At 43.4% G+C, this 21,208-nt stretch overlaps 1 protein-coding gene across 1 annotated transcript; it reads left to right on the top strand.

Moving 5' to 3' along the window:
• The first annotated feature begins 3 nt into the window (after positions 1–3).
• RGCC (regulator of cell cycle) lies at positions 4–18,052 on the top strand. The gene is made up of 5 exons (XM_014527920.2): positions 4–43; positions 828–1,004; positions 15,519–15,626; positions 16,880–16,942; positions 17,648–18,052. The coding sequence occupies exons 1-5, from the start codon at positions 4–6 to the stop codon at positions 17,653–17,655; spliced, it is 396 nt and encodes a 131-aa protein (XP_014383406.1). The 3' UTR covers positions 17,656–18,052.
• The last annotated feature ends 3,156 nt before the right edge of the window (positions 18,053–21,208 follow it).

The raw sequence follows: 21,208 nt of genomic DNA on the forward strand, positions 1-21,208 counted from the left end.
GGCATGAAGCCGCCGCCGCAGCCGAGGCGCCTGGCGGGCACAGGTGGGTGCTGGGGCAGCGCGTGTGCGTGGGTCTGTGTGCGCGTGTGCACCGGGACGGGGGGATTGTGTGCGTCTATACCTGTGTGTGCGTGTGCACCTGTGAACGTACGTGTATATCTGTGCGTGCAAGTGTCTGTGTGTACACTTGTGTATATATATGTGTCCGTGCGCATGGACTTACACATCCACATATCTGCATGTACACGTGTATTTCTCTATGTGCAGGTATCTGTGTGGGTGTGCATTTGAGTGTGCACATGTCTGCTTGTGGGCATATGTATGTGTAGGTGCGTTGGCACGTGGGCGTATGTATCTGTGCACCTGCATGTGCATGCATGTGGATCTGTGGGCGTTTCTGTGTGTACATGTAAATCTGTCAGTGTATGTGTGCACGTGTGTGCATGTGTGCACATGTGCATCTGTGTGTGTGTGTATTTGTGCATCTGTGTGTGCGTGCATGTATCTGGGTGTGTATGTGCACGTGTGTGCACATGTGTGCCCCCTGCTCCGTTGAGATCCACTCCTCATGTGTACATGTCCCTCTGCCTCCTCCCTGTGGCGATAGCAGCTCACCCTGCCCTGTCCCAAGTCCCCATCTCCCCTCCTCTGTGCAGCTGGAGGGATGTGGCTGGTGGGGGGGGCCCGGTCCCCTCCCAGCGGGGATCATGGGGTAGTTTTGGACCCTCCCCATCCCACCTCAGGGCTCTGTGCAGCTCAGGGATGTGTTTAGTGCGCCTTGCTGGCTTCATCCCGTGTGCTCAGCTTGGCCGGGGCTCTCCCCACAGCACTGCTGGAGGATGCTGGAGACCTGGCCGATGCACTGGGTGAGTTCAATGCTGTCCTTGAGGATTTCTCCTCGCCCATTGACAAGCGCCACTTCCAGTACGAGGAGCACCTGGCGCGCATGAAGCGGCGGAGCAGCGCCAGTGTCAGCGACAGCAGCGGCATCAGCGACTCAGAGAGTGAGTGCCCCTCTGTTCCTCCACCCTTTCCCCCATGGCCCCAGTGACTGCTGTGTCCAGTGTCTCTGGCAGCACATCTGCATGCACTGCAGAGCCTGGTTCATCTGGCAGCCCAGCTTAATCCTTAGGAGAGGAGTTGCCAGGTGTGACAGGTAAAAATAGCCTTTACTTCTACCTTCTAAACTGAGAACTCCTTATCCACCCTCCCACCCAGCCAGCAATAGCTATTTTCTTCCCCCGCTGTCCTCATACTAGAGACATAGATCTCTTCAGCAGTCTAGATGGGACAACCGTAGTTTCTGTCATCTAAAAGAAATGTACATTTCTTTAGAAACAAAGGTCTCTGTGCTGTAAAAGGCAGGGGAGATTCAGCAGCATTTAGACAGCTTTCATATTTTCCCCACACCCACAAAAATCCTTAATTCATTTACTTCTGAGGTCTTCTCTAAGCACCCCTGGACCCAACTCCTCTTTCATCGAGTGACTTATTAAAGGTGACCTCTACAGGACTTTTTATAGCTTTGTTGTGCTCTTTTCTTTTGGCCATATTTAATGATGGAAGGAAAGTCTCTCAGGAGTTCTTTACTGTAAAAAGAATAGTTTTCTTTTTAGTTTTTCTTTAGACATAGCAAGAATGTCTAGTCTGGTCTTCTGTGGTCCAGACATTTATTGTTAGTTCTCACTAATTGTTAGTTCTCATGAAAGAATCAGAAAAGGACAAAGTCCTTTTTTTTTCTTTATGGATTCTATTAACATTGACTGTTCTCTGGGGAGAATCTTGCCATACTATAAGAAAAGTCAAAGAGACTTTTCACAAGAATCAAAGTGGGGTGGAAAAGTTCAGAATCTGGCCAAAAATTGGGAAAAAAAGTCTCAGTTGGTTGGTAGAAGACTGAGGCACTCTGTTCTCTTTTTCTCTTTTTTTTTTAAGGAAACAAAAGCTCTCAAATCCATCCTAAAAAAGGAAAACAGGAAAACTCCAGGTGACTTCATCATGCCTCAAATAGCTAAATATTTCCTAAATAAGAAGGAGCTAAAAGAATTTTCACAATGGAATTTATAGAGGTACTTGAAACCATGTCAGCCTCTCCTTCCAGTGGGCTGTTTGCTGCCTTTGGAGGTTGCCATTTTAAAGATAATTTACATTGAGGCTCAGTTTGAAGTAAAGCATGAGTTACACAGTGCACAAAGTGGGTTAAGTCTACTCAGTTATTACTGTTAGTTTACACACCACATTCAAACAAATGATAGGAAGTTGAGAGCAATCAAAAAATGGGAAACTGAGCAGGAAAGGTCAGCAGGGTTTGTTGGTGCTATGGTTTTGATCAGATTTTCTAGTTTATCGGGAAGAGGGCACTAAATCATTAGTATGCCAAAATTAATAGTAGAGCAAAATGACTAGGAGGTAGGGCTGAAAGAACTGGCTTTCCTAGCTGAAAGCCATGGGATCACTATTTTAATTTGCAATATATGTTTGAAAATTCTTATTTAATTTTTTTTTCTGCAGAATGTTTAGATGAGTTTTGTAAAACTAATTTTAAGTTTTTTATTTCCAATGATTTATAATAGTAACACTTTTTTTCACTTGTGCTGTGCATCATTAGTTTGTCGGTAAGGTAGCTTCCTATATAGTTTTGTTTTGATTTAACTCTTAAATTGTGCAATTGTAATTTAAGGTATTTTTTTATATCACCAGGACTTTTTCTTTTAATCAGTTAAAGGATGGACACCCTAACAATACATATGCAATTATTTTTGGTAATTTTATATGATTCAGTATTAAATAATCATATTTGACTTTCATATACTGTATTTTTTTCACTCACTAAGGCTGCTGAAGTTTGTTTTGTGAACCTGTGGGCATGTCTACATGTGCATTTATGTTGGCTTAAATTTACTGTGCAGTAAATTAGTAAGTGGGAACAGGCTGGCATCTACACATTCAGGCATTAAAGTTCATTAGCATTGTGTATGGACTGACTTGGGACTAAAGTTAGTCCTAAGTCAGTCCACACACAATGTTACTGCGCATTAAGGCATTTACACCTGCATTACTGTGCAGTAACTAATTAAGCATAAAATTAATACCTGCACGATTCAAGTATCACATTTACGCTCAAGCTGGCATAAGATGCCATGTTTACTACGCAGTATGGCCATGCACGTTTAGACACATGCCTGTACTGTGCAGAAATTTTGCTTACTGTACTGTAAATGTGTACGTGTAGATGCGCCCTGTGTCTACCATCAGTTGCAGTGGTGGGAATCTGAATGTAGGTAAGGCTTCAGGAATTTCCAGCATTTCCAACACAATCTCATCTAACTGTGCTCTGACAAAATCTAACATATGACATTAAAACACTGCTAGCTACAGCAGTGTTTCCCAACCGGTGTGTTGTGGCACACTGGTGTGCCGTCAGACGCGTCCAGGTGTGCTGTGGCATTTTGGGCTGGAGCCACGCCCCCTGCCTGGCTGGAACCATGCCCCGCCCCGCTGCTTCTGCAGACACAGACAGATGGGGAGCATGGCTCCAGCCAGGCAGGGGGCATGACTCCAGCCCAAAATGCCATCCAGCTGGCTGTGCACCACTCCTCCCTGTCAGCGTCCAGCTGGCTGCGCGCCATGCCCCCCCATCAGTGTCTGGATGGTTGCGTGCCACCCTCCTCCTACTTGCTCCATGTCCAGTGTACTGCGGTGCTTTTTTATTTAGGTAAGTGGGCCGTGGGGCGAAAAAGGCTGGGAAACACTGAGCTGAGGATCATTGTCTACACTAGCATTGCTATTGCTACCAGCAGTTAAACATTCCCAAGCTTAGTTATGGTAGGGAGAATTGTGTGTAACAAAACAAAACAACACACCCCCTTCTAACATGAACTAGGCCTATCTGTAGACATTGTTACTACACTTTTTGCCATGCTTCTAATTTCATTTGGAAAATGGATAGACTAGAATTAGTATGAAGTACTTTGAGTTGTGTTTAATCAGTCCTTGGTGCCCTTTGTCATTCTACAGAGCAGAGGCACTCTAATGAAACAGCATGCTCTTAAAAGCAAGTAGATTGGCTCCTCAAAACAAAATGATGGCTCAGAAGGACCCTTACAGAACTGACAACCTGTGTCATATCCAGGGGTCCTGGTTTTGTCTGATAAAAAAAATCCCCAATTTTCAGATTAAAAAAGTAACCCCAAATCTACATTTTTCTGTGATCAAAATGAAACACCACTATGTATAGATATATATATTAGTGGTGTTTCATTTTAATCATGGAACAATGTGGATTTGGGGTTACTTTTTTTAATCCAAAAATTGCGGATTTTTTTATCAGAGAAAACCCTGTCATATCTGCAGTGAAGTAGCAGAGACACAGACAGAAGTTGAGAGTTTGAAGGAAAGGCTTCAAAACCATTGTATTAATGATAATTTGACAAAAGAAAGCAGTTTCCTAATGTCTAGACCAGCGTTCCCTCTAAGCTGTGTGGCATGCGTGGCCGCACAATCGCGCTCATGCTGCGCTGCCAGGCATGTCTGCGCGGCCGCGCATGCCACATAGCTTAGAGGGAACACTTCTCCAGACTGCCTTAGAGTTCCTCTTATAACAACACAGAAGATGAGGATTGTTTCTGCAGTTTGACATAAGACCTCCTTTTTAAGTAGTCATAACTATGACCAAGGAATATACTCGACTCCAGAAAGAACCTTACCAGGCAGATAAGGTTATGTTTGAAGAAAGGACAGGAAAGAGAAAACAGCCTGAGCTAAGTTTGACATGAAGATTACTTACATTTTATTTGCTATCATTTTTTCACATTAACCTCAGATCACAAATACCATTTACAGTGTTATTACAAACTTATTTGGGTACTATAATTTACTTAAAGACCCATGGCCTTGCTTATCTGTATTTTCCTCCTTGATCTTTTAATATAGTTCCCTAAAAAGGCACAACACAAGTATTTTTTTTTCCAAATCATTTTTCAGTGCAGCAAACCCCTCTTCAGCCCTAGAGAATTTTGGTAAAATCAGAGAGGAATGGCAGATTTTCATGAAGAGGGCCTTTCATAAGAGTGGGAGGTTAAAATGTCATATGTAAACATAAATCTGCTTACACTCCCGTGTCTTCCATAATACCTCTTACTATGTTTGCTAATTACCAACGCTATTTCTATTCTGACATAGGCTTCCTCCCTCAGCTCAGCTTCTCTTCCAACTTGATTCTTTTTAGTGAAGTTGTACTGCTAAATGTATGACCTCACTATTCCCATGGCAACACTTATGTTAAATGTCTCTGCACAATCAAGAAGAAGCTGGGCTGTAAGGGAGCAAATTCCTAAACCACATTGGCAGCACAGCAAAAGGCAGCTGACACGATTTCTTTATAACACTGTGTTGAACAGAAGAGTATACTTCTTACAAATTCTCCTTCTTAAATTACTGACATCAATTTCAGTAGACTGTGTGGGTATATGTTTTATACACATGCATGTGTGTGTGTGTGCGTGGTTGTGGAGAGAGAGTATATGGAATAAACTTGCATCTAGGGACTACTGTTGCAGCCATTACTCTGTGAATGGGAAATTTAGGTTGGATATTAGAAAAAATGTTTTCACTAGGAGGGTGGTGAAGCACTGGAATGGGTTACCTAGAGAGGTGGTGGAATCTCCATCCTTGGAGGTTTTTAAGGCTGGCTTCAACAAACCTCTGGCCAGAAATAATCTAGTTGGGAATGGTTCTGCTTTGAGCAGGGGGTTGGACTAGATGACCTGAGCAGGGGTTGGCTAGATGACCTCCAACCCTAACTTTCTATGATTCTATGAATGACCTGCAAGGTCAGGCTGGTATGAGCCTACAAGTATTTTCATTGTGCTATAAATTGCAGTGGGCCAAATCTGGTTCTTAGCAGAAATACCATTGCTATATACTTCATTTCTTAATTGTCCAACACTGAGATGCCTTAATTTTAAAAGATACTGGGTGCATCTACATGTTCATTAATACTCATTAACTCTAGTACCTCTATTGTGAAGTACTAGAAAAATGCACATTAGCTTGTTTTAATGCTTATTAGTGAAAGAGCACTTTTCTGTGATACTTTAATATGCATTAAAATAGGCTAATGTGCATTAAAGTGCACATGCAGACGTGCCCACTGAGCACCTGTAGTGATGACACGTGGTACATGAGAACTGAGAGTGGTTGGCATTTTTTCAAATCAGCCTGCAGGTGTCAAGATTGGGCATCAAAACTGTGCTTTCTGAAACTGTACCACTTTTGAAAATGTAGTGTTTGCAGAATCAGGCTTAACATTAGAAAGATACAAAATGTAGGGACTTCAAGTGATGCAAGAGTGCCACGCTATAACGTTCCATGTAGTACAGCAAATAGCCTTCTCTGAATGGTAGTTTTGTAGGAAGGCTTATGAAGCCAGTAGCCAATTGGCCGTCAAGAATGAGGGGGGGGCGGGGGATGGGCGGGGACAGAGCACCATCACCCACCATGCTGCACTGCCTCCCAGGAGCAGGGGGGGAAGCTTGCCTCACCATCCCCCTCCACCAGCACCCTGCATCAGCACCACAGCTGACCTCAGCCCCCCCCCCTCTTTCCCCTCCGTCCCCACCATCATGGCAGCACTCTGCCACCTCCGAGGAGCGGGGTGAGGGGTGAGGGGAGCACTGCTCCGTCCCCGCCATCATGGCAGTGCTCCGCACTTTGATTGGTTGTTTCACTAACAAATTTGCCTATCTTGCTGGGATCATTTGACCCCTGCTGACTGCCTGCCCTTTGGGCAGGGGGCTGGACCCAATGATCTTGTGAGGTCCCTTCCAGCCCTAATGTCTATGAAATCTATGAAATCTATTAAACCAATCCTTGTCTGGTAAATGTTGATAATGATTCTCTATAATTCTCCCACTTTTTGTCCTTTGTCCTGTTTATTAATACTGAAAGGTCAAGGTATTTCTTTAGCTGTGATTATACACAGTGCCTAGAAAAAATGGCCTCTAGTCTTATTGTAATACAAATAATGACAGCTTGCATAGATGTTAATCAAGATGTTTGGCCTGAAACACAGCTAGCTAATAGCTAGCTAATAGCTATTTTACAATTCAGCTGAGTCAGTACTAGCAAAATTGGTAGTTTATTGCAGTATCAAAGATCAGTTCTTTACTCCATATAGCAGTAAAGGTGGCAAACGCCATCCAGTCACTGAGCAATCAGGACAAATAGTACTTGTTTCATCTTCAAGTTTTCTGCACAGAGCTTTAGATAGCTGTTGATGTGAAGTTCATGCTTTCATGTAAAATTCTAAGATCAGCTTTACATTACAGACTTTTGATGGTAGAGCTGTGTGGTCAAGAGTCTGATAAACTGAATTGAACTGACAAAACTGTGGTGGCCAAAGCCCCCGCAGTGTAGTTGCAGCTAGACTGAGAAAACTGCACTTTTGATTATCTCTCTTATTCTGCTTGGGAGAGGTACATGTGGTGGATAAGCTATGCAGGCACAAGTTTTAGGATGCTTTGGCAGTATAGTGCACCATTAAAGCTATACCAGTAAAGGCTTCCAAGTGTGGACCTGCCCTACCTCTCTATTCATTTTCCTATTTTAAATTCTTATCTGTAAGTAGGGGTTTGAGAATGGAAATGCCTCTACCTTAATTATAGCATATCCTGCACCAAAAGCTATAACAAATACCTATAGAATAAACCAGTGGGCAGACATGACACAAATTAGGCCTGCCCCCTCCCTGCGTGCCACTCTAAGCGGCTTTCCCTGCCTGGTCTGCTTTCTGGTCTGCTTTCTGCTTCCTGCCTTACCTGTTGGTCTGCTTTCTGCTCCCTGCCCTGTACACCCTGCCTGATCTGCTGCTATGCTGCCTGTCCCCTCTCTGGTGTACCATGTGCCACACACACAAGCTGCCCATGCTGCCTGTGGTACATGTGCCTCAGGTTAGCCACCCCTGGAGTAAACCATAATCTGTTCTCACACACAGAAATGTTTCATACTCATCGCCATCAGTGCATGGCAGTTCAACTGGTGACCTTACTAGGTCATGAAAACCTTGTATATTAAAAACAATGATTTTTAGTCCCTTTCCTGATACTGGCTTCACTGTTATAATCTGGTCACCATTTTTGGGTTAGTAACTAAACTTTCTTTGCTTATCAGCTGCTAGCTTTCAAAATCAACAACTAGTGCTGTTGTAGCTTTATTTTATATTTTCAAAACAAATTAATATATGCTATAAATAAAATGCTAAGTTAATAATGCAGTTTTCATCCTGAAAAGCCTGCATTCATTATCAATCCTTTAATAATAAACCAGTGGGCATGTCTACATGTGTTGCGATGGCAATGTTACTGTGCCATGATTTAGTACTTCCTTTTGGAAGATGGGATACTGGGCTGGATGGGCCATTGGTGTGACTGTGTGTGGCACTTCTTATGTTTTTATGTATGGCTGATCATTTTGGAAGTACTAAATCACGGTGCAGTAACAGCCTGTACTGTGCCATATGCATGGCACACGGTTATTTTTAGCAGCTTCTTCACCATAGTGGTTCACTATACCGGGGGAATGCATTGCTACAGCAAAGTAGCTGCTGGTCACATGTAGATGCCCGTGGATGCTACGTTGCCCTCGTGTGTTGCTACGGCGACAGTGTCATGTGTAGATGCACCCAGTATGCTTCAAATATCCAGTGAGTTACTACAATGTTAGGAAACAATAAAGCAACTATCATGAAAAATCCCATGTTGTTGCTACTTTTGCTGGTTGCCCTACCCTTACTTCTACATATCAGTCTTTTCCCGTTTTTTATTGTTTTAATCCTGAAAAAAGGAAACACCATTAAAGGGAAAGATTTAAGTAGAAGCACTGCCTCACAAATAACAAGGGTAATGGAGACTGGATGGGAAACTTTGCATGTTATAAGAAGACATGCATGTCAACTGGAAATTATAGCTCTTCAGATCCCTTCCTGGCAACTTCCAGCTAGAGAGCAAAGGGAGATTTTTGTAGCTTGTCAGATCTGCAAGCCCAGGCTGTGCAAGCTGCGTGGCTTTTTGCCTTTTTTTTCTTGGAGTGTCAGCATGGGTAGCAGACTGTCGATAACTGAGAAAAGGAGAGAAGACAGTGCATCAAGGCTTGAGCATTGTTCTGTAAAAAGTAAACCATATCCTCTGTGACTGTGATAGCTATATACATTTCATGATGAACTTGTTATGCATTAAATATTTTTAACTGACGTTAGAAACATTAAGTTGATGATTCTCTACCTTGTTAGACTCAAGGCACTCTTGGAAAATGCCAGCTTTCAGTTTTCACTAGCTTGTGACACCCTTGAAAGGATCTCAAAGCACCCCAGGTTGCTGAGATACCCTGGCTGAGAATCGCTGCATTAAGTACTTCAATTCTTCTTTTAAATCAAACATCAAGAGCAATATATTTTGACTAGGGGGTTAATTATGCAATCTATGAGTTATGTTGCTGAATCCTTTTTTAATGTAATAATAAATATATTTATAGCAAATTTAATTCTTACTTAAAAGTTGTCTCTGACAATGTTGGGGTTGAGGATTTTCAAAAAATGATTGGGGTTGGTCTTACCATTTTCACTGAAATCTGTGGTAAGAAACCCCATTGACTTCAATGGAAGTAAAGCTAGACATCCCTGCTTTTGAAAATCTTATTGTAGGTGGCCGTCTCGAAGATAGTAGAGTGCACATAAAAAGAACACTGGATAGCTGACTTTTTCTATTGCTGTTTTTGAAGGAGAAAGTCTGAGGCTTTCCTCTTTCAGTTAATTGCTATCCCTAAAGTCTCTATTGCTTATCTTGTGGGAATGTTCTATATTTACATGGCCTTGCAGTGGGTTATATGCTTTGTGGTTTAACTATATTCTGGCATGGTAAAAACCTGTGGTTAGTGCTAACTACTAATTATTTTGCTGAAGGAAAATCCACCCATGTATACTCCAAGCCCTTCATTTTGCAGCCTATTCCACGTAAACCAACTCAGGAGATTTAACTTGACAGCTAAATGTGGGTTTTTAGAAGTCCAAAGCTTTTTACAGGCAGGTTTCTTCAAAATAGCTGTAATTGATAAATACTAGGTTGCCAGTGAATTAAACTGGAAAACCATAGTATAATATTAATTAGCAAGTAGGGTATCACAGCTGGCAGTGTGTAGGAATGGGAAAAGGCAGTAATGGTTTTTGTCATCAGTTTCTAGCTAGTGGGTGGCTGAGCATTTCTGTTTTGCTTGTGGGGTGGTAGGAAGTAGTCTAAAATGATCAGGGGTGATCTTGCTCTGAGCAGGGGCTGGACTAGATCAGCTTGTGCACTCCCTTCCAGCCCAATTTTCCTATGAGTCCTAAGGCTTTTGCCTGTACTGGAGTGTGTCTTAAGAGGGATGTGAAAAAACACAGCCCTGGACAGGGTGGTTGGGGAAAAGCAAAGATTGAAGCTGTGTTTTCCTAGCAGTTATTTTTTCACTCACACACAAACTAAGCCAAATGATAGTTTGTAACAGAGGCCATCAGAAGTATTCTCATCTTCCTCCTCCTCTTTTTCCTCTACTACTACTTCCTCCTCCTTTTTTTCTTCTGATGATGCTTTTGCTTACATTTGCCAAAGTAATTTCGTGGAAGGAGAAGTGTCTTCACCTGGCCAAGAATATTTTTTTTACTTTCTGAGAATAATAAAAAACAAAATCTTATTGGTGAAACCCCTTATATATTAGTATTAGAGCTGATGAGAAAGTGACAGTTCTGATTTGTGGCAGTTGACAAGACTTTGACATTTGGTTATGTTCTGTTTTGGAATGAAAAGAATGTCTAAGTGTTTTAGGAAAAGCTGTCTCTCTCCTCTTTCACTGACCTGAATGATATTCCAGTAAAACTTTTATAGAAACCAATACATTTCCATGAAGTTGTATATTTAGTTGTATTTGACCTGCCATATTAGGTACAAATTGCCAAATGGATGTTTAGTATTATGATCTGCTTGGAGGATGGGAACAGAGAAAACCAAAGAGTTATATTTATATTTTTCAGTTAAAGAGGGTTGTTGAGAATTCAGTCCTGTGTGTATTTGAGTTTTATTTGGTTAGGCAGGAATCTGGCAGGAAAGCATCTTGGAGAGGGAGGAGGATTACTTTATAATGGATCACAATTTAAGTATGGGTCAACAGCAAAAAAGGCAAATCTCATTGTAGAGATTTTAGTAGTCTCTCTTACAAGACATGGGAGATAATTATTACACTCTACCCAGCCCTGAGAGATAATTACTGATATTCCACAGTGGAATACAGCATTCAGTTCTGATCACCCAACTTTTCAAAGATTTGGACAACCTGGGGAGAGCAGCAAGAATGTCTGGTGAGGACAAGTTGGAGGAATTGTGCATGTGTTCCCTAGAAGAAAGAAGTCTCAAAGGAGGAAGGGTCATTGGACAGAAGTCTTCCAGTTAGTAAAAGGCTCTTATAGAGGGGACAGTGAGCAATTGTTTTTCCAATGGCCAGTAAGGGAAGGACAAAAAGAAGTCAGTTTAATTTGCAGCAAAGATTTAGATTGATTCAGGTTCTAGTAATGTGGAGGCATTTGGGAGGCTGTAGAATCTCCTTCACTGAAGGTTTTTAAAAAAAGGTTAAAGATATCTGCCAGGGATTCTCACAGTGTACTAGATCTGGGTCAGAGCAAGGGCTAGACTGTGGATGATCTCTGGAGGTCCTTTCCAGCAATACATTCCTGTGATTCTATATTTATAAATAAAAATTACTGTGTGAATAGCTCTAGATCTTCTTACCAACTGACTACATCTTGCTTAATTTACTCAAGTTGCCTCTGGAAGTATTCAGCAAAAGGGGCACACTACTCCAGTTACCTATAAACAGAATTACAGCTTGTGACTTCATATGCTTTGGTTTAAATATAACTTCCCTGTAGTGGGCTAGAGATGAATGAGGAAGCTCAGAGGACGGTTTTCATTAAATCAAAAGCACTCCCACTTACTAGATGCCATTCAAGGCCTGTGGAGTTGATAGGAGACCCTGTCTGCTCTGAAGTAGGAACCGAGTTGGCTGTTTGCCATGCAATGGCAGCTGTGAGACACCTGGTGCTGCAGCTGGCCATGTGTAGCTAGGGCATGAAGAGCAAACAAATATGCCAGGGTGAAGCACACTGCATTTTCCCTATGTATAACAGTACAGGAGGGACTGAAAGCTACCATGAGAGGTGCAGAGAGCATGCCTTGACATTAATCTACCTGTAGGCATCCCCATTAAGCAGAATTACCATCCTTACTATGCAGTAACTATTGCCCTTAAGTTGGAGGAAGTTTAAATATGCCTCTTTGGAGATGTCCCAAATAAATGGAGTTCACTACTGCATTCAGATGAAAACGTTAGTTTTGTGGAACCACATTTTCCAGGTTGTTGGCTCATAATGTGGGAACTAGCAGCTCTTAGTATCTTTTACACAATAACCACTCTCTTGCTCAGTGGAGCTGTGACTAATACTTTGCATGCACCGGACATCATGGCACTGTGCTTAAGAAAAGAGGCACATTTCCATGGACCTCAGAGAAGTGTTAGTGTTGTTGAAACATAAAAGCTTTGCGTGCCATCCCAGCCCAAAAATATTTATTCAAGACTTGGACCTTTTGATTTCCCGTAATACATTCAGCTTTCCCATAAGGATCATCTAAAATCAGAAAGTAGAATACCTTTTGTGGTGTAGGGACACTTCTTATGGACTGGCACTTCAGAGCTCTGTGGAATAAAATGATATTGAATTGAAAACAATTTTAATTCCAGGATACAAGATTTAGAAAGGCACAGAGAGAGATTATAAGGAGATGTAGACAGGTGGAGGAGATGTTTCAGATGGGCTTTGAAGAGAGGTAGAGTAGATTAGGGAGAGAGAGAGGAAGTTTGAGTCAGCAGCCAGAATAACAAAAAATCTTACACCCCTATTCTGACTGGATCATGTAAAGCAGGGGCGGGCAAAATACAGCCCGCAGGTGGGATCCGGCCCACTAGGCCATTCTATCTGGCCCGTGGGGCCCCTAAAAGTTTAGAAGATGAATTATTATCTGAAAGCTGGTGAGGTGCCAGCGGCAGGACCCTAGGGCAGCTGTAGCAAGGCCTGCCCAGCCCTGCCCCACCCCCAATCAGAAGCCTCTGCCTAGCATGGGGCTGTTCCCCATGGGGCAACCATGGGGCTGTTCCCAATCAGGCGACCATGGAGCTGTTCCCTGCCTCCCTTCGCCCAAGAGTGCAAAGTCAGATAAGAACAGGGGGGAAGGGAGAGTCACTGGTGAACACCCCAGTCCATAGTTTCCAGCTGGCTTCTGCTGTGTTCTGCAGTCCCAGCCATGCAGGCGGGAGCCGCATGCTGCCAGAGCAGCAGATGGATGGGGGTGGGGGGTGAGGAGAAACAGTGGCAGCGGGAGGGAAGGTGGGAAAATGGCAGTGGCAGCAGCAGCAGGCAGGTGGGAGTGCAGCGACAGTTGGGCGGGAGTGCAGGGCCTGCGCTGGTGCCCCACGGCCAGGGCTGGTGGGGGCCCAGGGCAAGGTGGTAGGAGCTTGGAGCCTGGGCTGGCAGGGGCTGTATGGACCCAAGCCAGCTCCCCCCTCTCCCTGATGGCACAGCCCAGTCCTCACAATTTCTGACTGGCTCCATGCAGTGATGGCCATACCGGGCTGGTTCCAGCACCATGCAGTTCCTGGTGCATGGCCAGGACTGGACAGCACAGCAGGAGCCAGCTGGGAACCATGGGGGGTGGGCTGGGTTGGCACCTGCTGCATCCTGCAGTCTGGCCATGCAACTGGGAACTGCGTGGTGCCAGAGCGGTGGGTGGGAGGAGAAGTAGGGAAAATGGGGGGCAGGCAGGGGTGGGGAAAGTGGCAGGTGGGTGGGAGACTGAGGGGGAGAGCAGTGGGTGGGGCCGGGGGGAAAGTGGGGGTGAGGGGGTGGGCGGGAGCATGGGGCTTGCACTGGTGCCCTGGGGCTAGGGCTGACGGGGCCCAGGGCAGGGCGGCAGGAGCGTGGAGCCTGGGTTGGCAGGGGCTCTATGGACCTGGGCCAGCTCCCCGGTCTCCCTGCTGGCGGCCCAGCCACGTGCAGTCCTGGGGCTCTCCAGGACTGTGCACCACCGGGCTTTTCACCTGCTGCGGGCTGTGAGCACCCCAAGGCCTTACTGTCTGCTGCTGCTGCTGGTGGCAGGGGCTGTGTGCAATGGGGGGCAGGGGTGTTGTTTGAGGGGGGCTCCCATGGGCCCTACCCATGCAGCCCTCGACAGTTCACCAAAACTTAAGTGACCCTCCAACTGAAAAAATTGCCCACCCCTGATGTAAAGTGTCACAAGTGGCTGATGCAAAGAATGGCTAGTGGCAGTAGGGTAGGTTTTTTGTTCTCAACAACATTATGAACCTGCCTTTCTTCCATGCTGTGCTTATTCAGGTTGGTACTGTAATATCATTGGTATACTGTGATGATGACCCTACTTGGATGGGGCTGTGTCTGTTCTACAGCTTCTGTGTAAGGTGTTCTCATGGGCGACAAGTAAGTGCTGCCAGCGGGGGGCCACAACTCTGCACTGCCGCCCCTGCTGCTGCTGGATGTCAGGTTCAGCTGGGCTACAGACCCACACCCTGCTGTTGGTGCAGAAATCGCACCACCGCTGCCATCCCTGTCGCTACCAGGCCCTGGCTCTGGCCAGACTGCAGCCCCATACCCCACTCCCCACTGTTGGCATAGAAATATGGGGAGGTATGAGCCCCACCCCCAATGGCTCCCTGATGCATCGCCTATGGATGTTTTTTTCATGCTATTTTGAAAACAGTTCCAGTTTATACAATTTGCTTTCCATGGTAATGAGTTTGTATCTGCTTCTACAATCTCCTGTGGTAATGTTTGAATTTGTTACTACAGGAGGTTGTAGACACAGATAGTATAGCCAGGTTCAAAAACAGACTAGACAAATTCATAGATCTGTTAGCTGTTAAACAAAACAGTCAGAGGTATCCTCTGAGATCTCTAAATCAATTATGGTGGATGGCAGGGAGAGCAAAGGATAGATCACACCTGGTTCAAGGCTCTTCCTCTAACACGTTCACTTTTGCCACTGTTGGAGACAGGATACTGAGCTAGATGGGCCATTGGTGTGACTGAGTATGGCACTTCTTATGTTTTTATGGCTGACCATTGTGAATCAGAAAAGGCACAGCAGGGTAAATTTAACTGTTGTAGAGTAACTACTGCTTCAATGGGGATATGTAAGTGATGAGTTACTGCTTCTGAGAACAGTTGCTTTCTCTCAGTAGACACTGAAACAACACTTGCTGAATACCAGTTGACCTGATATTACCTTTGGCTTCAAAGTCTCTGCTTTCTGCTTGATCAAGAAACTTTTTGCCTGAGATTAGAAATGTTTCCTTTTTCTTTTTTTTTCTTCTCATAAACTTGCCTTGGATTTTTCATTTTAGTTTCTAATGCCTACAAATGTTTCTTATAGGTGCAGATTCACTCTACAGAAACAGTTTCAGCTTTAGTGATGAAAAGCTTAATTCTCCAACAATATCTACTCCAACTCTACCATCTCCAGCAGTAACCCCTTGCAAAGGTAAGTCTTCATAACAGTTTTATTTCAAGTATTCAGATTTTTTCTTAAGTCTGAGTGGTGTAAGATAAGCAAAGATCATATGTAAGATTAGAACAAATCCTTAAGGGTTTATTTACATGACATGGTGCAGTATAACCTCATTAGCATGGTGCTCTACCTGGACTTGTTATCCTTGCTGATATGCTTAGCTCAGACATTTTTGCACTGAGTACATCAGAATATGAGTCTTCCTGGTATTGATATGAAAAGCAGCAACCATATAAGTACAACATATATGGTACTATGATCAGTTATTCATAGTATGACCTTCAAACTCAGCAGTGATTCAACAGAACTAAAGGAAAAACTTGTTCTTGGCTCAGTTAAGCTGTGGTCTAATTCACTAAATGCCTTCCTGCAGAGTTAACTAGGAGGTGCAGACAGAAGTGCAGCTCCCCACTATAACTGAGAATGCTTTGGAGGTGTTCTGAGTTACAAGGATCCCACAGACCAAAATGGCAATGGGGGCACTTTAACTAAAGCTTGACTTTAACTAAAGCTAACCCTGCCACCATTTTTAAGCGCAGGGATGCTGATACACAAGATGCTTCAGGAGCTTTACTTAATGTGCCTCCCCCCTCCCCCGAGCACGTGTATAAACACCCAGAGGTACTAGATTTAACATTAACTAGAGCACATTAAAACACATGTAGATGTGCCCCCTTTGTTTAAATGACATACAGGACTAGAAGACCAAGGAAGCAACATGCATCATGCAATATCATGCTTTACTGTCCCTGTCAACCTGAAGAAACATGCATATGTGGAAATCAAAATCATAGAATCATTGAGAAGTAGTGGTTGGAAGTGATCTTAAAGTCATCTAGTCCATCCCCCATATTTCCTGTGGCTCTAGATATGCCCAGTTCAAGGCTTTCCTCTTAAAGCATCCACTCTTGCCACTGTTAGAGACAGCAATGTCAGAGGATCTTGCTGGCAACATATTGCCTATGAGCTATGAGTTTGGAAATAACTGGAGTAGATGATCTAATAGGTTTTTCCATCTCTAACTTTTAAACTTTAAAGAAACAGAAGAGAAGGGTTGCATCAGTATCATTATATGAATAACTCCCTAAAATAAAGGAATTGCAATTTTAGGCCAGAATTATAAATATTCTCCCTCCCCTTCTCCTGCAAAATTAAAGTGCCTGCTAATGGCCTTTACTTGTGTTGGCACAAAGACTCGCATAAAAGCTCATTCTCTTATTTTTCAGCAAAGTTAGGAGATACAAAAGAACTGGAAGACTTTATTGCTGATCTTGACAGGACATTAGCAAGTAAGTAGATTCTTCTTGTGTGCTACTTTAAAGAATGGGGACAATCCGACAGGACTAAGTGTTCTCTGTGCAGAGGAACAGCATTTTTATGCATCCTCACTTTACTTTTTTCCATTAACTTTCTTGCTTGTTTTCTTTGAACGCAGAACTCAGAAACCAGAGTCAACTACGGTCTTCTAGTTTTTGCTGCTAGGTCTTTCGCAGCTGTGTTTCAGGTGTCCTTGTGAGGCAGCCTGTTGCACATTGAGCCCATTGTCCATTTCCTTACGCAAGCCAAATCTAAGGTGGAGAAGGAGACTAACACCTGGCAGTGTTGCAGTGTAGTGTATTGGCACATGAGTCATGGTTATTTCAACACAGTCTCATTTATTCACCATGTCACCACCTCTGCTTTGATATGCTGACTTTATCTTAGACTTTGTAATGCTGGGAAAAAGTCCAGCTTCAATCTACCATTTCTGAAACATTTTTTTCAGCAGTTATTACATACTTGGGAGTTATACAACAGGTTAGACTTGACTGCACAGGTGTCTTTTGATGATTGTGACTCGTATTAGTGCAGTGATATAAGCCTTTGGTTTGTTTCTTTGTTTTTTGGCCCTCTCCTCTTATGTTGATTAAAGATCAGACAGTTTAAGAAACCAAGCGTCAAATAAAATATTTTGATGTCAAGGAAATGCAAACTTTCTTTTTTCATATTCACAGGTATGTGAAGCAAAGGGATTTTTGGCATCATGCCTGCCTACAAATATTTCCTTGCAGAAAGATGCAATGAAGACCTGGTGATACTGATTACTGAAAAGTTGCTGCCAGATCTGATAACTGTCTACTTTGCTATCTAAGATTTTCATATTCTAAACATAACTAGTCATCTTCCATAAGCATTAACTGATTACATCAGTTGTATTTGCAGCAATCAGGATCTGATAACTTAAATGTGCTGGTGCTATATTTTTTCTCAAAAATATAGCTGAAATGTTAATTTAAAATTGCTGTTTTGAAAATATATTTGTAAGTTTATATAGTTGGAAACTTTAATGCTTTTTTCCATTATAATATATTTTTGTACACAAATAAAACCTGAACTGAAATCTAGCTGTCTAAAAACTTTGTGTGGTTCTAAAAAAATGAAACTTGGTAGCATGTTTAAATTAATCTCAGTTAGTGAGACCATGTATCAGGTCTTACTGCCTATTGAAAATTTATATCATGGTAAGTAAAGTAGCCATGTGCATGTCTTTGGCAAACTTTACATTTTTATTGATGAAAGGCTTCAAATAAATTCATTGTGAGAGTTGCAGAGCATGGTAAATGATTGCAAAAGGAAATCACTTTTATACAAAAGTGAATATGGAATAACACTGTTGACCTTGGAACAACTTTGAGTTGAAAATAGTATCAAGCCTTCTAGGAGACATCTTTAAAAGTTGTAGTGGCATTGTTTTAATGTGAACAATACTAAACATAGCATTCCAAATCAAGGCATTTAGGTCTATATTTTTCAAAGAAGCTATGTAGCCTTTCAACACTAAGCAAACTAGTGTCGAAGGCCCAGATCCAAAAAAAGACCTAGGTGTCTTAAGTGGGACTTTGACTGAATTGACCAATTCAAAACTCTAGTTCTGGAAATCCCCATTCAACTGTTGCTTATAACTTGCAGGTTTAGGCACTGCTTCTACACTCCATAGGCATCTCCCAAGTTTTCCAAGCATTCCAAGTTATACTTCACCTATCTGAAACTCTCTGAATTGAATGAAGCTCAACAGCTTGGCTCCCAGTTTAAATACCTGAACCCAGTCAGGATCCAGAAACTAGGTAATCCTTAAGTCCCTTTATAGCAGTTGTTCTCAACTGGGCTACCATGGAAGCTCATCAGGGGTTCCACGATACTATGTAAAACTGCCCCGCATGCTCCCCCTGCTTTAGAGCTCTATAATCAGCCTAAAGTAAGCAGCAAAATTGCTTCATGTGGTATAGCTCTTTCTGGTCCTCCCCCCCGCCCCCCCGCCCCCCCGATAACCTCTACTACATTCCTCCCAGCAACAGATGTGGGTAGAACTGTCCTGTCTGCTTCTGTTTCTGTTTCTGCCAGGAGCTTTGGGGTTGGTGGACCAGAAAGAGCTGCACTACGAAGGGGACTCCTGCCTGCTTTAGGCTGATCTGAGCCCTAATGCAGGAGGAGTGTAGGCACATGACACATGCAGCCCTTCCCAAGCTGGCTGTGCAGTAGAAGCCATTTCACCACAGTTTCACAGCCTTTCTTGGCAGCAAAACCCAGCTGAGAAGAGCTTGGTTAAGCTGAAGGGTGCTGCTGCATTCACAAACGTGGTGGTGCGGTGCCTTGATGCCAGAAGGTTGAGAGCCACTGCTTTATAGGCTTGATCCAGAAGGTGTTTTCAGATACCAAGGGCATTGGGACCTGGGGAGAAAAAAAGGGAGGAGGGCAAGTGTCCCTACACACTACTTTAAATGAATAAATCAATGGGTAAGAGTCCCACTAAAGGCAAAGTCACTTCTAAAAATGAGACTGGGCCATCTACATGGCACAATGCTAGGCAGAGGTAGCGGTGTTGCTTCTGGTATCTGCGTTATTCTCCATTTCTTTTGCATTCTCCAGGGACTAATTAGTCCTGTGGAGAGGCAGGGCATACTACTTTGGGCAAATTGCCTATGCCCCTTTGTATGGGATTGACTCAGTAGCCTGTGGTTAGAGCACTTCCTGGGGTGATTGGTGATGGGGATTTGATTCCCCCCAGGCAGAGGAGGGATTTGAATGTAGGCTCCAGTCAACTGATTTTTTTCAGTTATTTTGGTTAAGCAACAGATGAGACAAACCAGCTATTCACCCAGCCTTACCTAGTGATGCTTTTTAAAAATTGAATGTGGGAGGCTTTAAGTTTGAAAGAAAAAGACTGCCTTTTACATATTCTCCTGCAGACTGGAGAGGAAATTATCCCACAGCTGCCTGCAATACAGCATGTAGTCTGGAGTGAAGTGATTTCTTGCTGCCTTGTAGCTGAGACAGCAAAGCCACAAAAGATAAAAGTTGTTCTGTCTATTGCTCTTAAGGAATCTGAAAGTCCCTCCCTGAGTTGGTACCTGAAGGAGAAGAGACTCTCCCTGGGGAGAGCAATGAACTTGTAATCATGCGTGAAGCCTTCTAATGCCTGCTCTGATGTCTTCCATGTAGTAGGAAACCCATCCTAAGTACTGAGGTAGGCTTGCTTTGGTAAAGTTGGGGCAGTATGGACATTTGGTACTACCCTAGCAGAAGCACTCAGGAGTGAGTTCTTTTGCCTGCACTGATGTGAGTGAGGCTCTGGCCTTTGTTCACATTCTTGACTCTTCGGGCGATTCTGCATTCCCAGTTCAGAGGCATGCTTTATTAGGTGAGATGAATAAGGGGAGGGTGAATAAGGTTGTGGGGGAGGGAGGTGTTCCAGCTGGAGCTGGAGAAGGGGAGAAGTTCTGTGCTTGCTTGCAAAGTTTGAGAAATCGCTGAGAGGGGAAGACGCTGTAAACTGTTTGGAAAAATACTGGGAAAATGACATTCTGTACAACTCGGAGAATGTCCTTGCAAGGCTTGACCATCTTTGCTCTATTTTGTGACTGATAGTTTTGGTTATGGCAAGAGTTACAGGAAATTGGTCCAATGACCCAAAAGCACACGGTGCTAGAACCAAATGTCAAAACAATTAGCACGCTTGGCAACTATTCTAGTCATTCTGGTAGCTGGGGAGGTACTTAGCTGCTGCTCCACTGTTAAAGCAGTAGTATGTAGAGTTGGAGAGAAGGCTTACACCTTCCCCCAGCACTCTCAGATCATACTACTTGGAATACCCAGCCTTCTATAGGCCTACAGTCAAAATCCAAAGCTGGGTCTCCCAGTCTGTTGTCTGGTTCCCTGAGGTAATACCTTGAATAACTTAGTTGTCCCTATTGAGGCATTTTGATAGAGAAATCTTTAAGCCTTCGTTCACACCCACAATTGCAATTTCTACTTGTGAGAGGTATACCTTGCATGATGATGACAATCTGCAGGTTAGTGGTTGAAAGCAAAGAATGACTTGCTATCATCTTTGTGTAGGCCAGAGAGGAGATTTCTGCTTATCCCTACAGAGGTACTGAAATTGAGTTACCTGTGAGGCTCTGCTACTAATCTTTGTTCCTGTTTCAAATGGCCTTTAATGTGTTGTCCTGTGTTGTGGCTCCAGAGAAGTGCATCACCAAATCAGAAGTATGATGCTGAGGCTGGTTCAGAACTCG

This window comes from Alligator sinensis, unplaced genomic scaffold (genome assembly GCF_000455745.1).
Source record: "Alligator sinensis unplaced genomic scaffold, ASM45574v1 scaffold59_1, whole genome shotgun sequence".
NCBI classification, from domain to species: domain Eukaryota; kingdom Metazoa; phylum Chordata; order Crocodylia; family Alligatoridae; genus Alligator; species Alligator sinensis.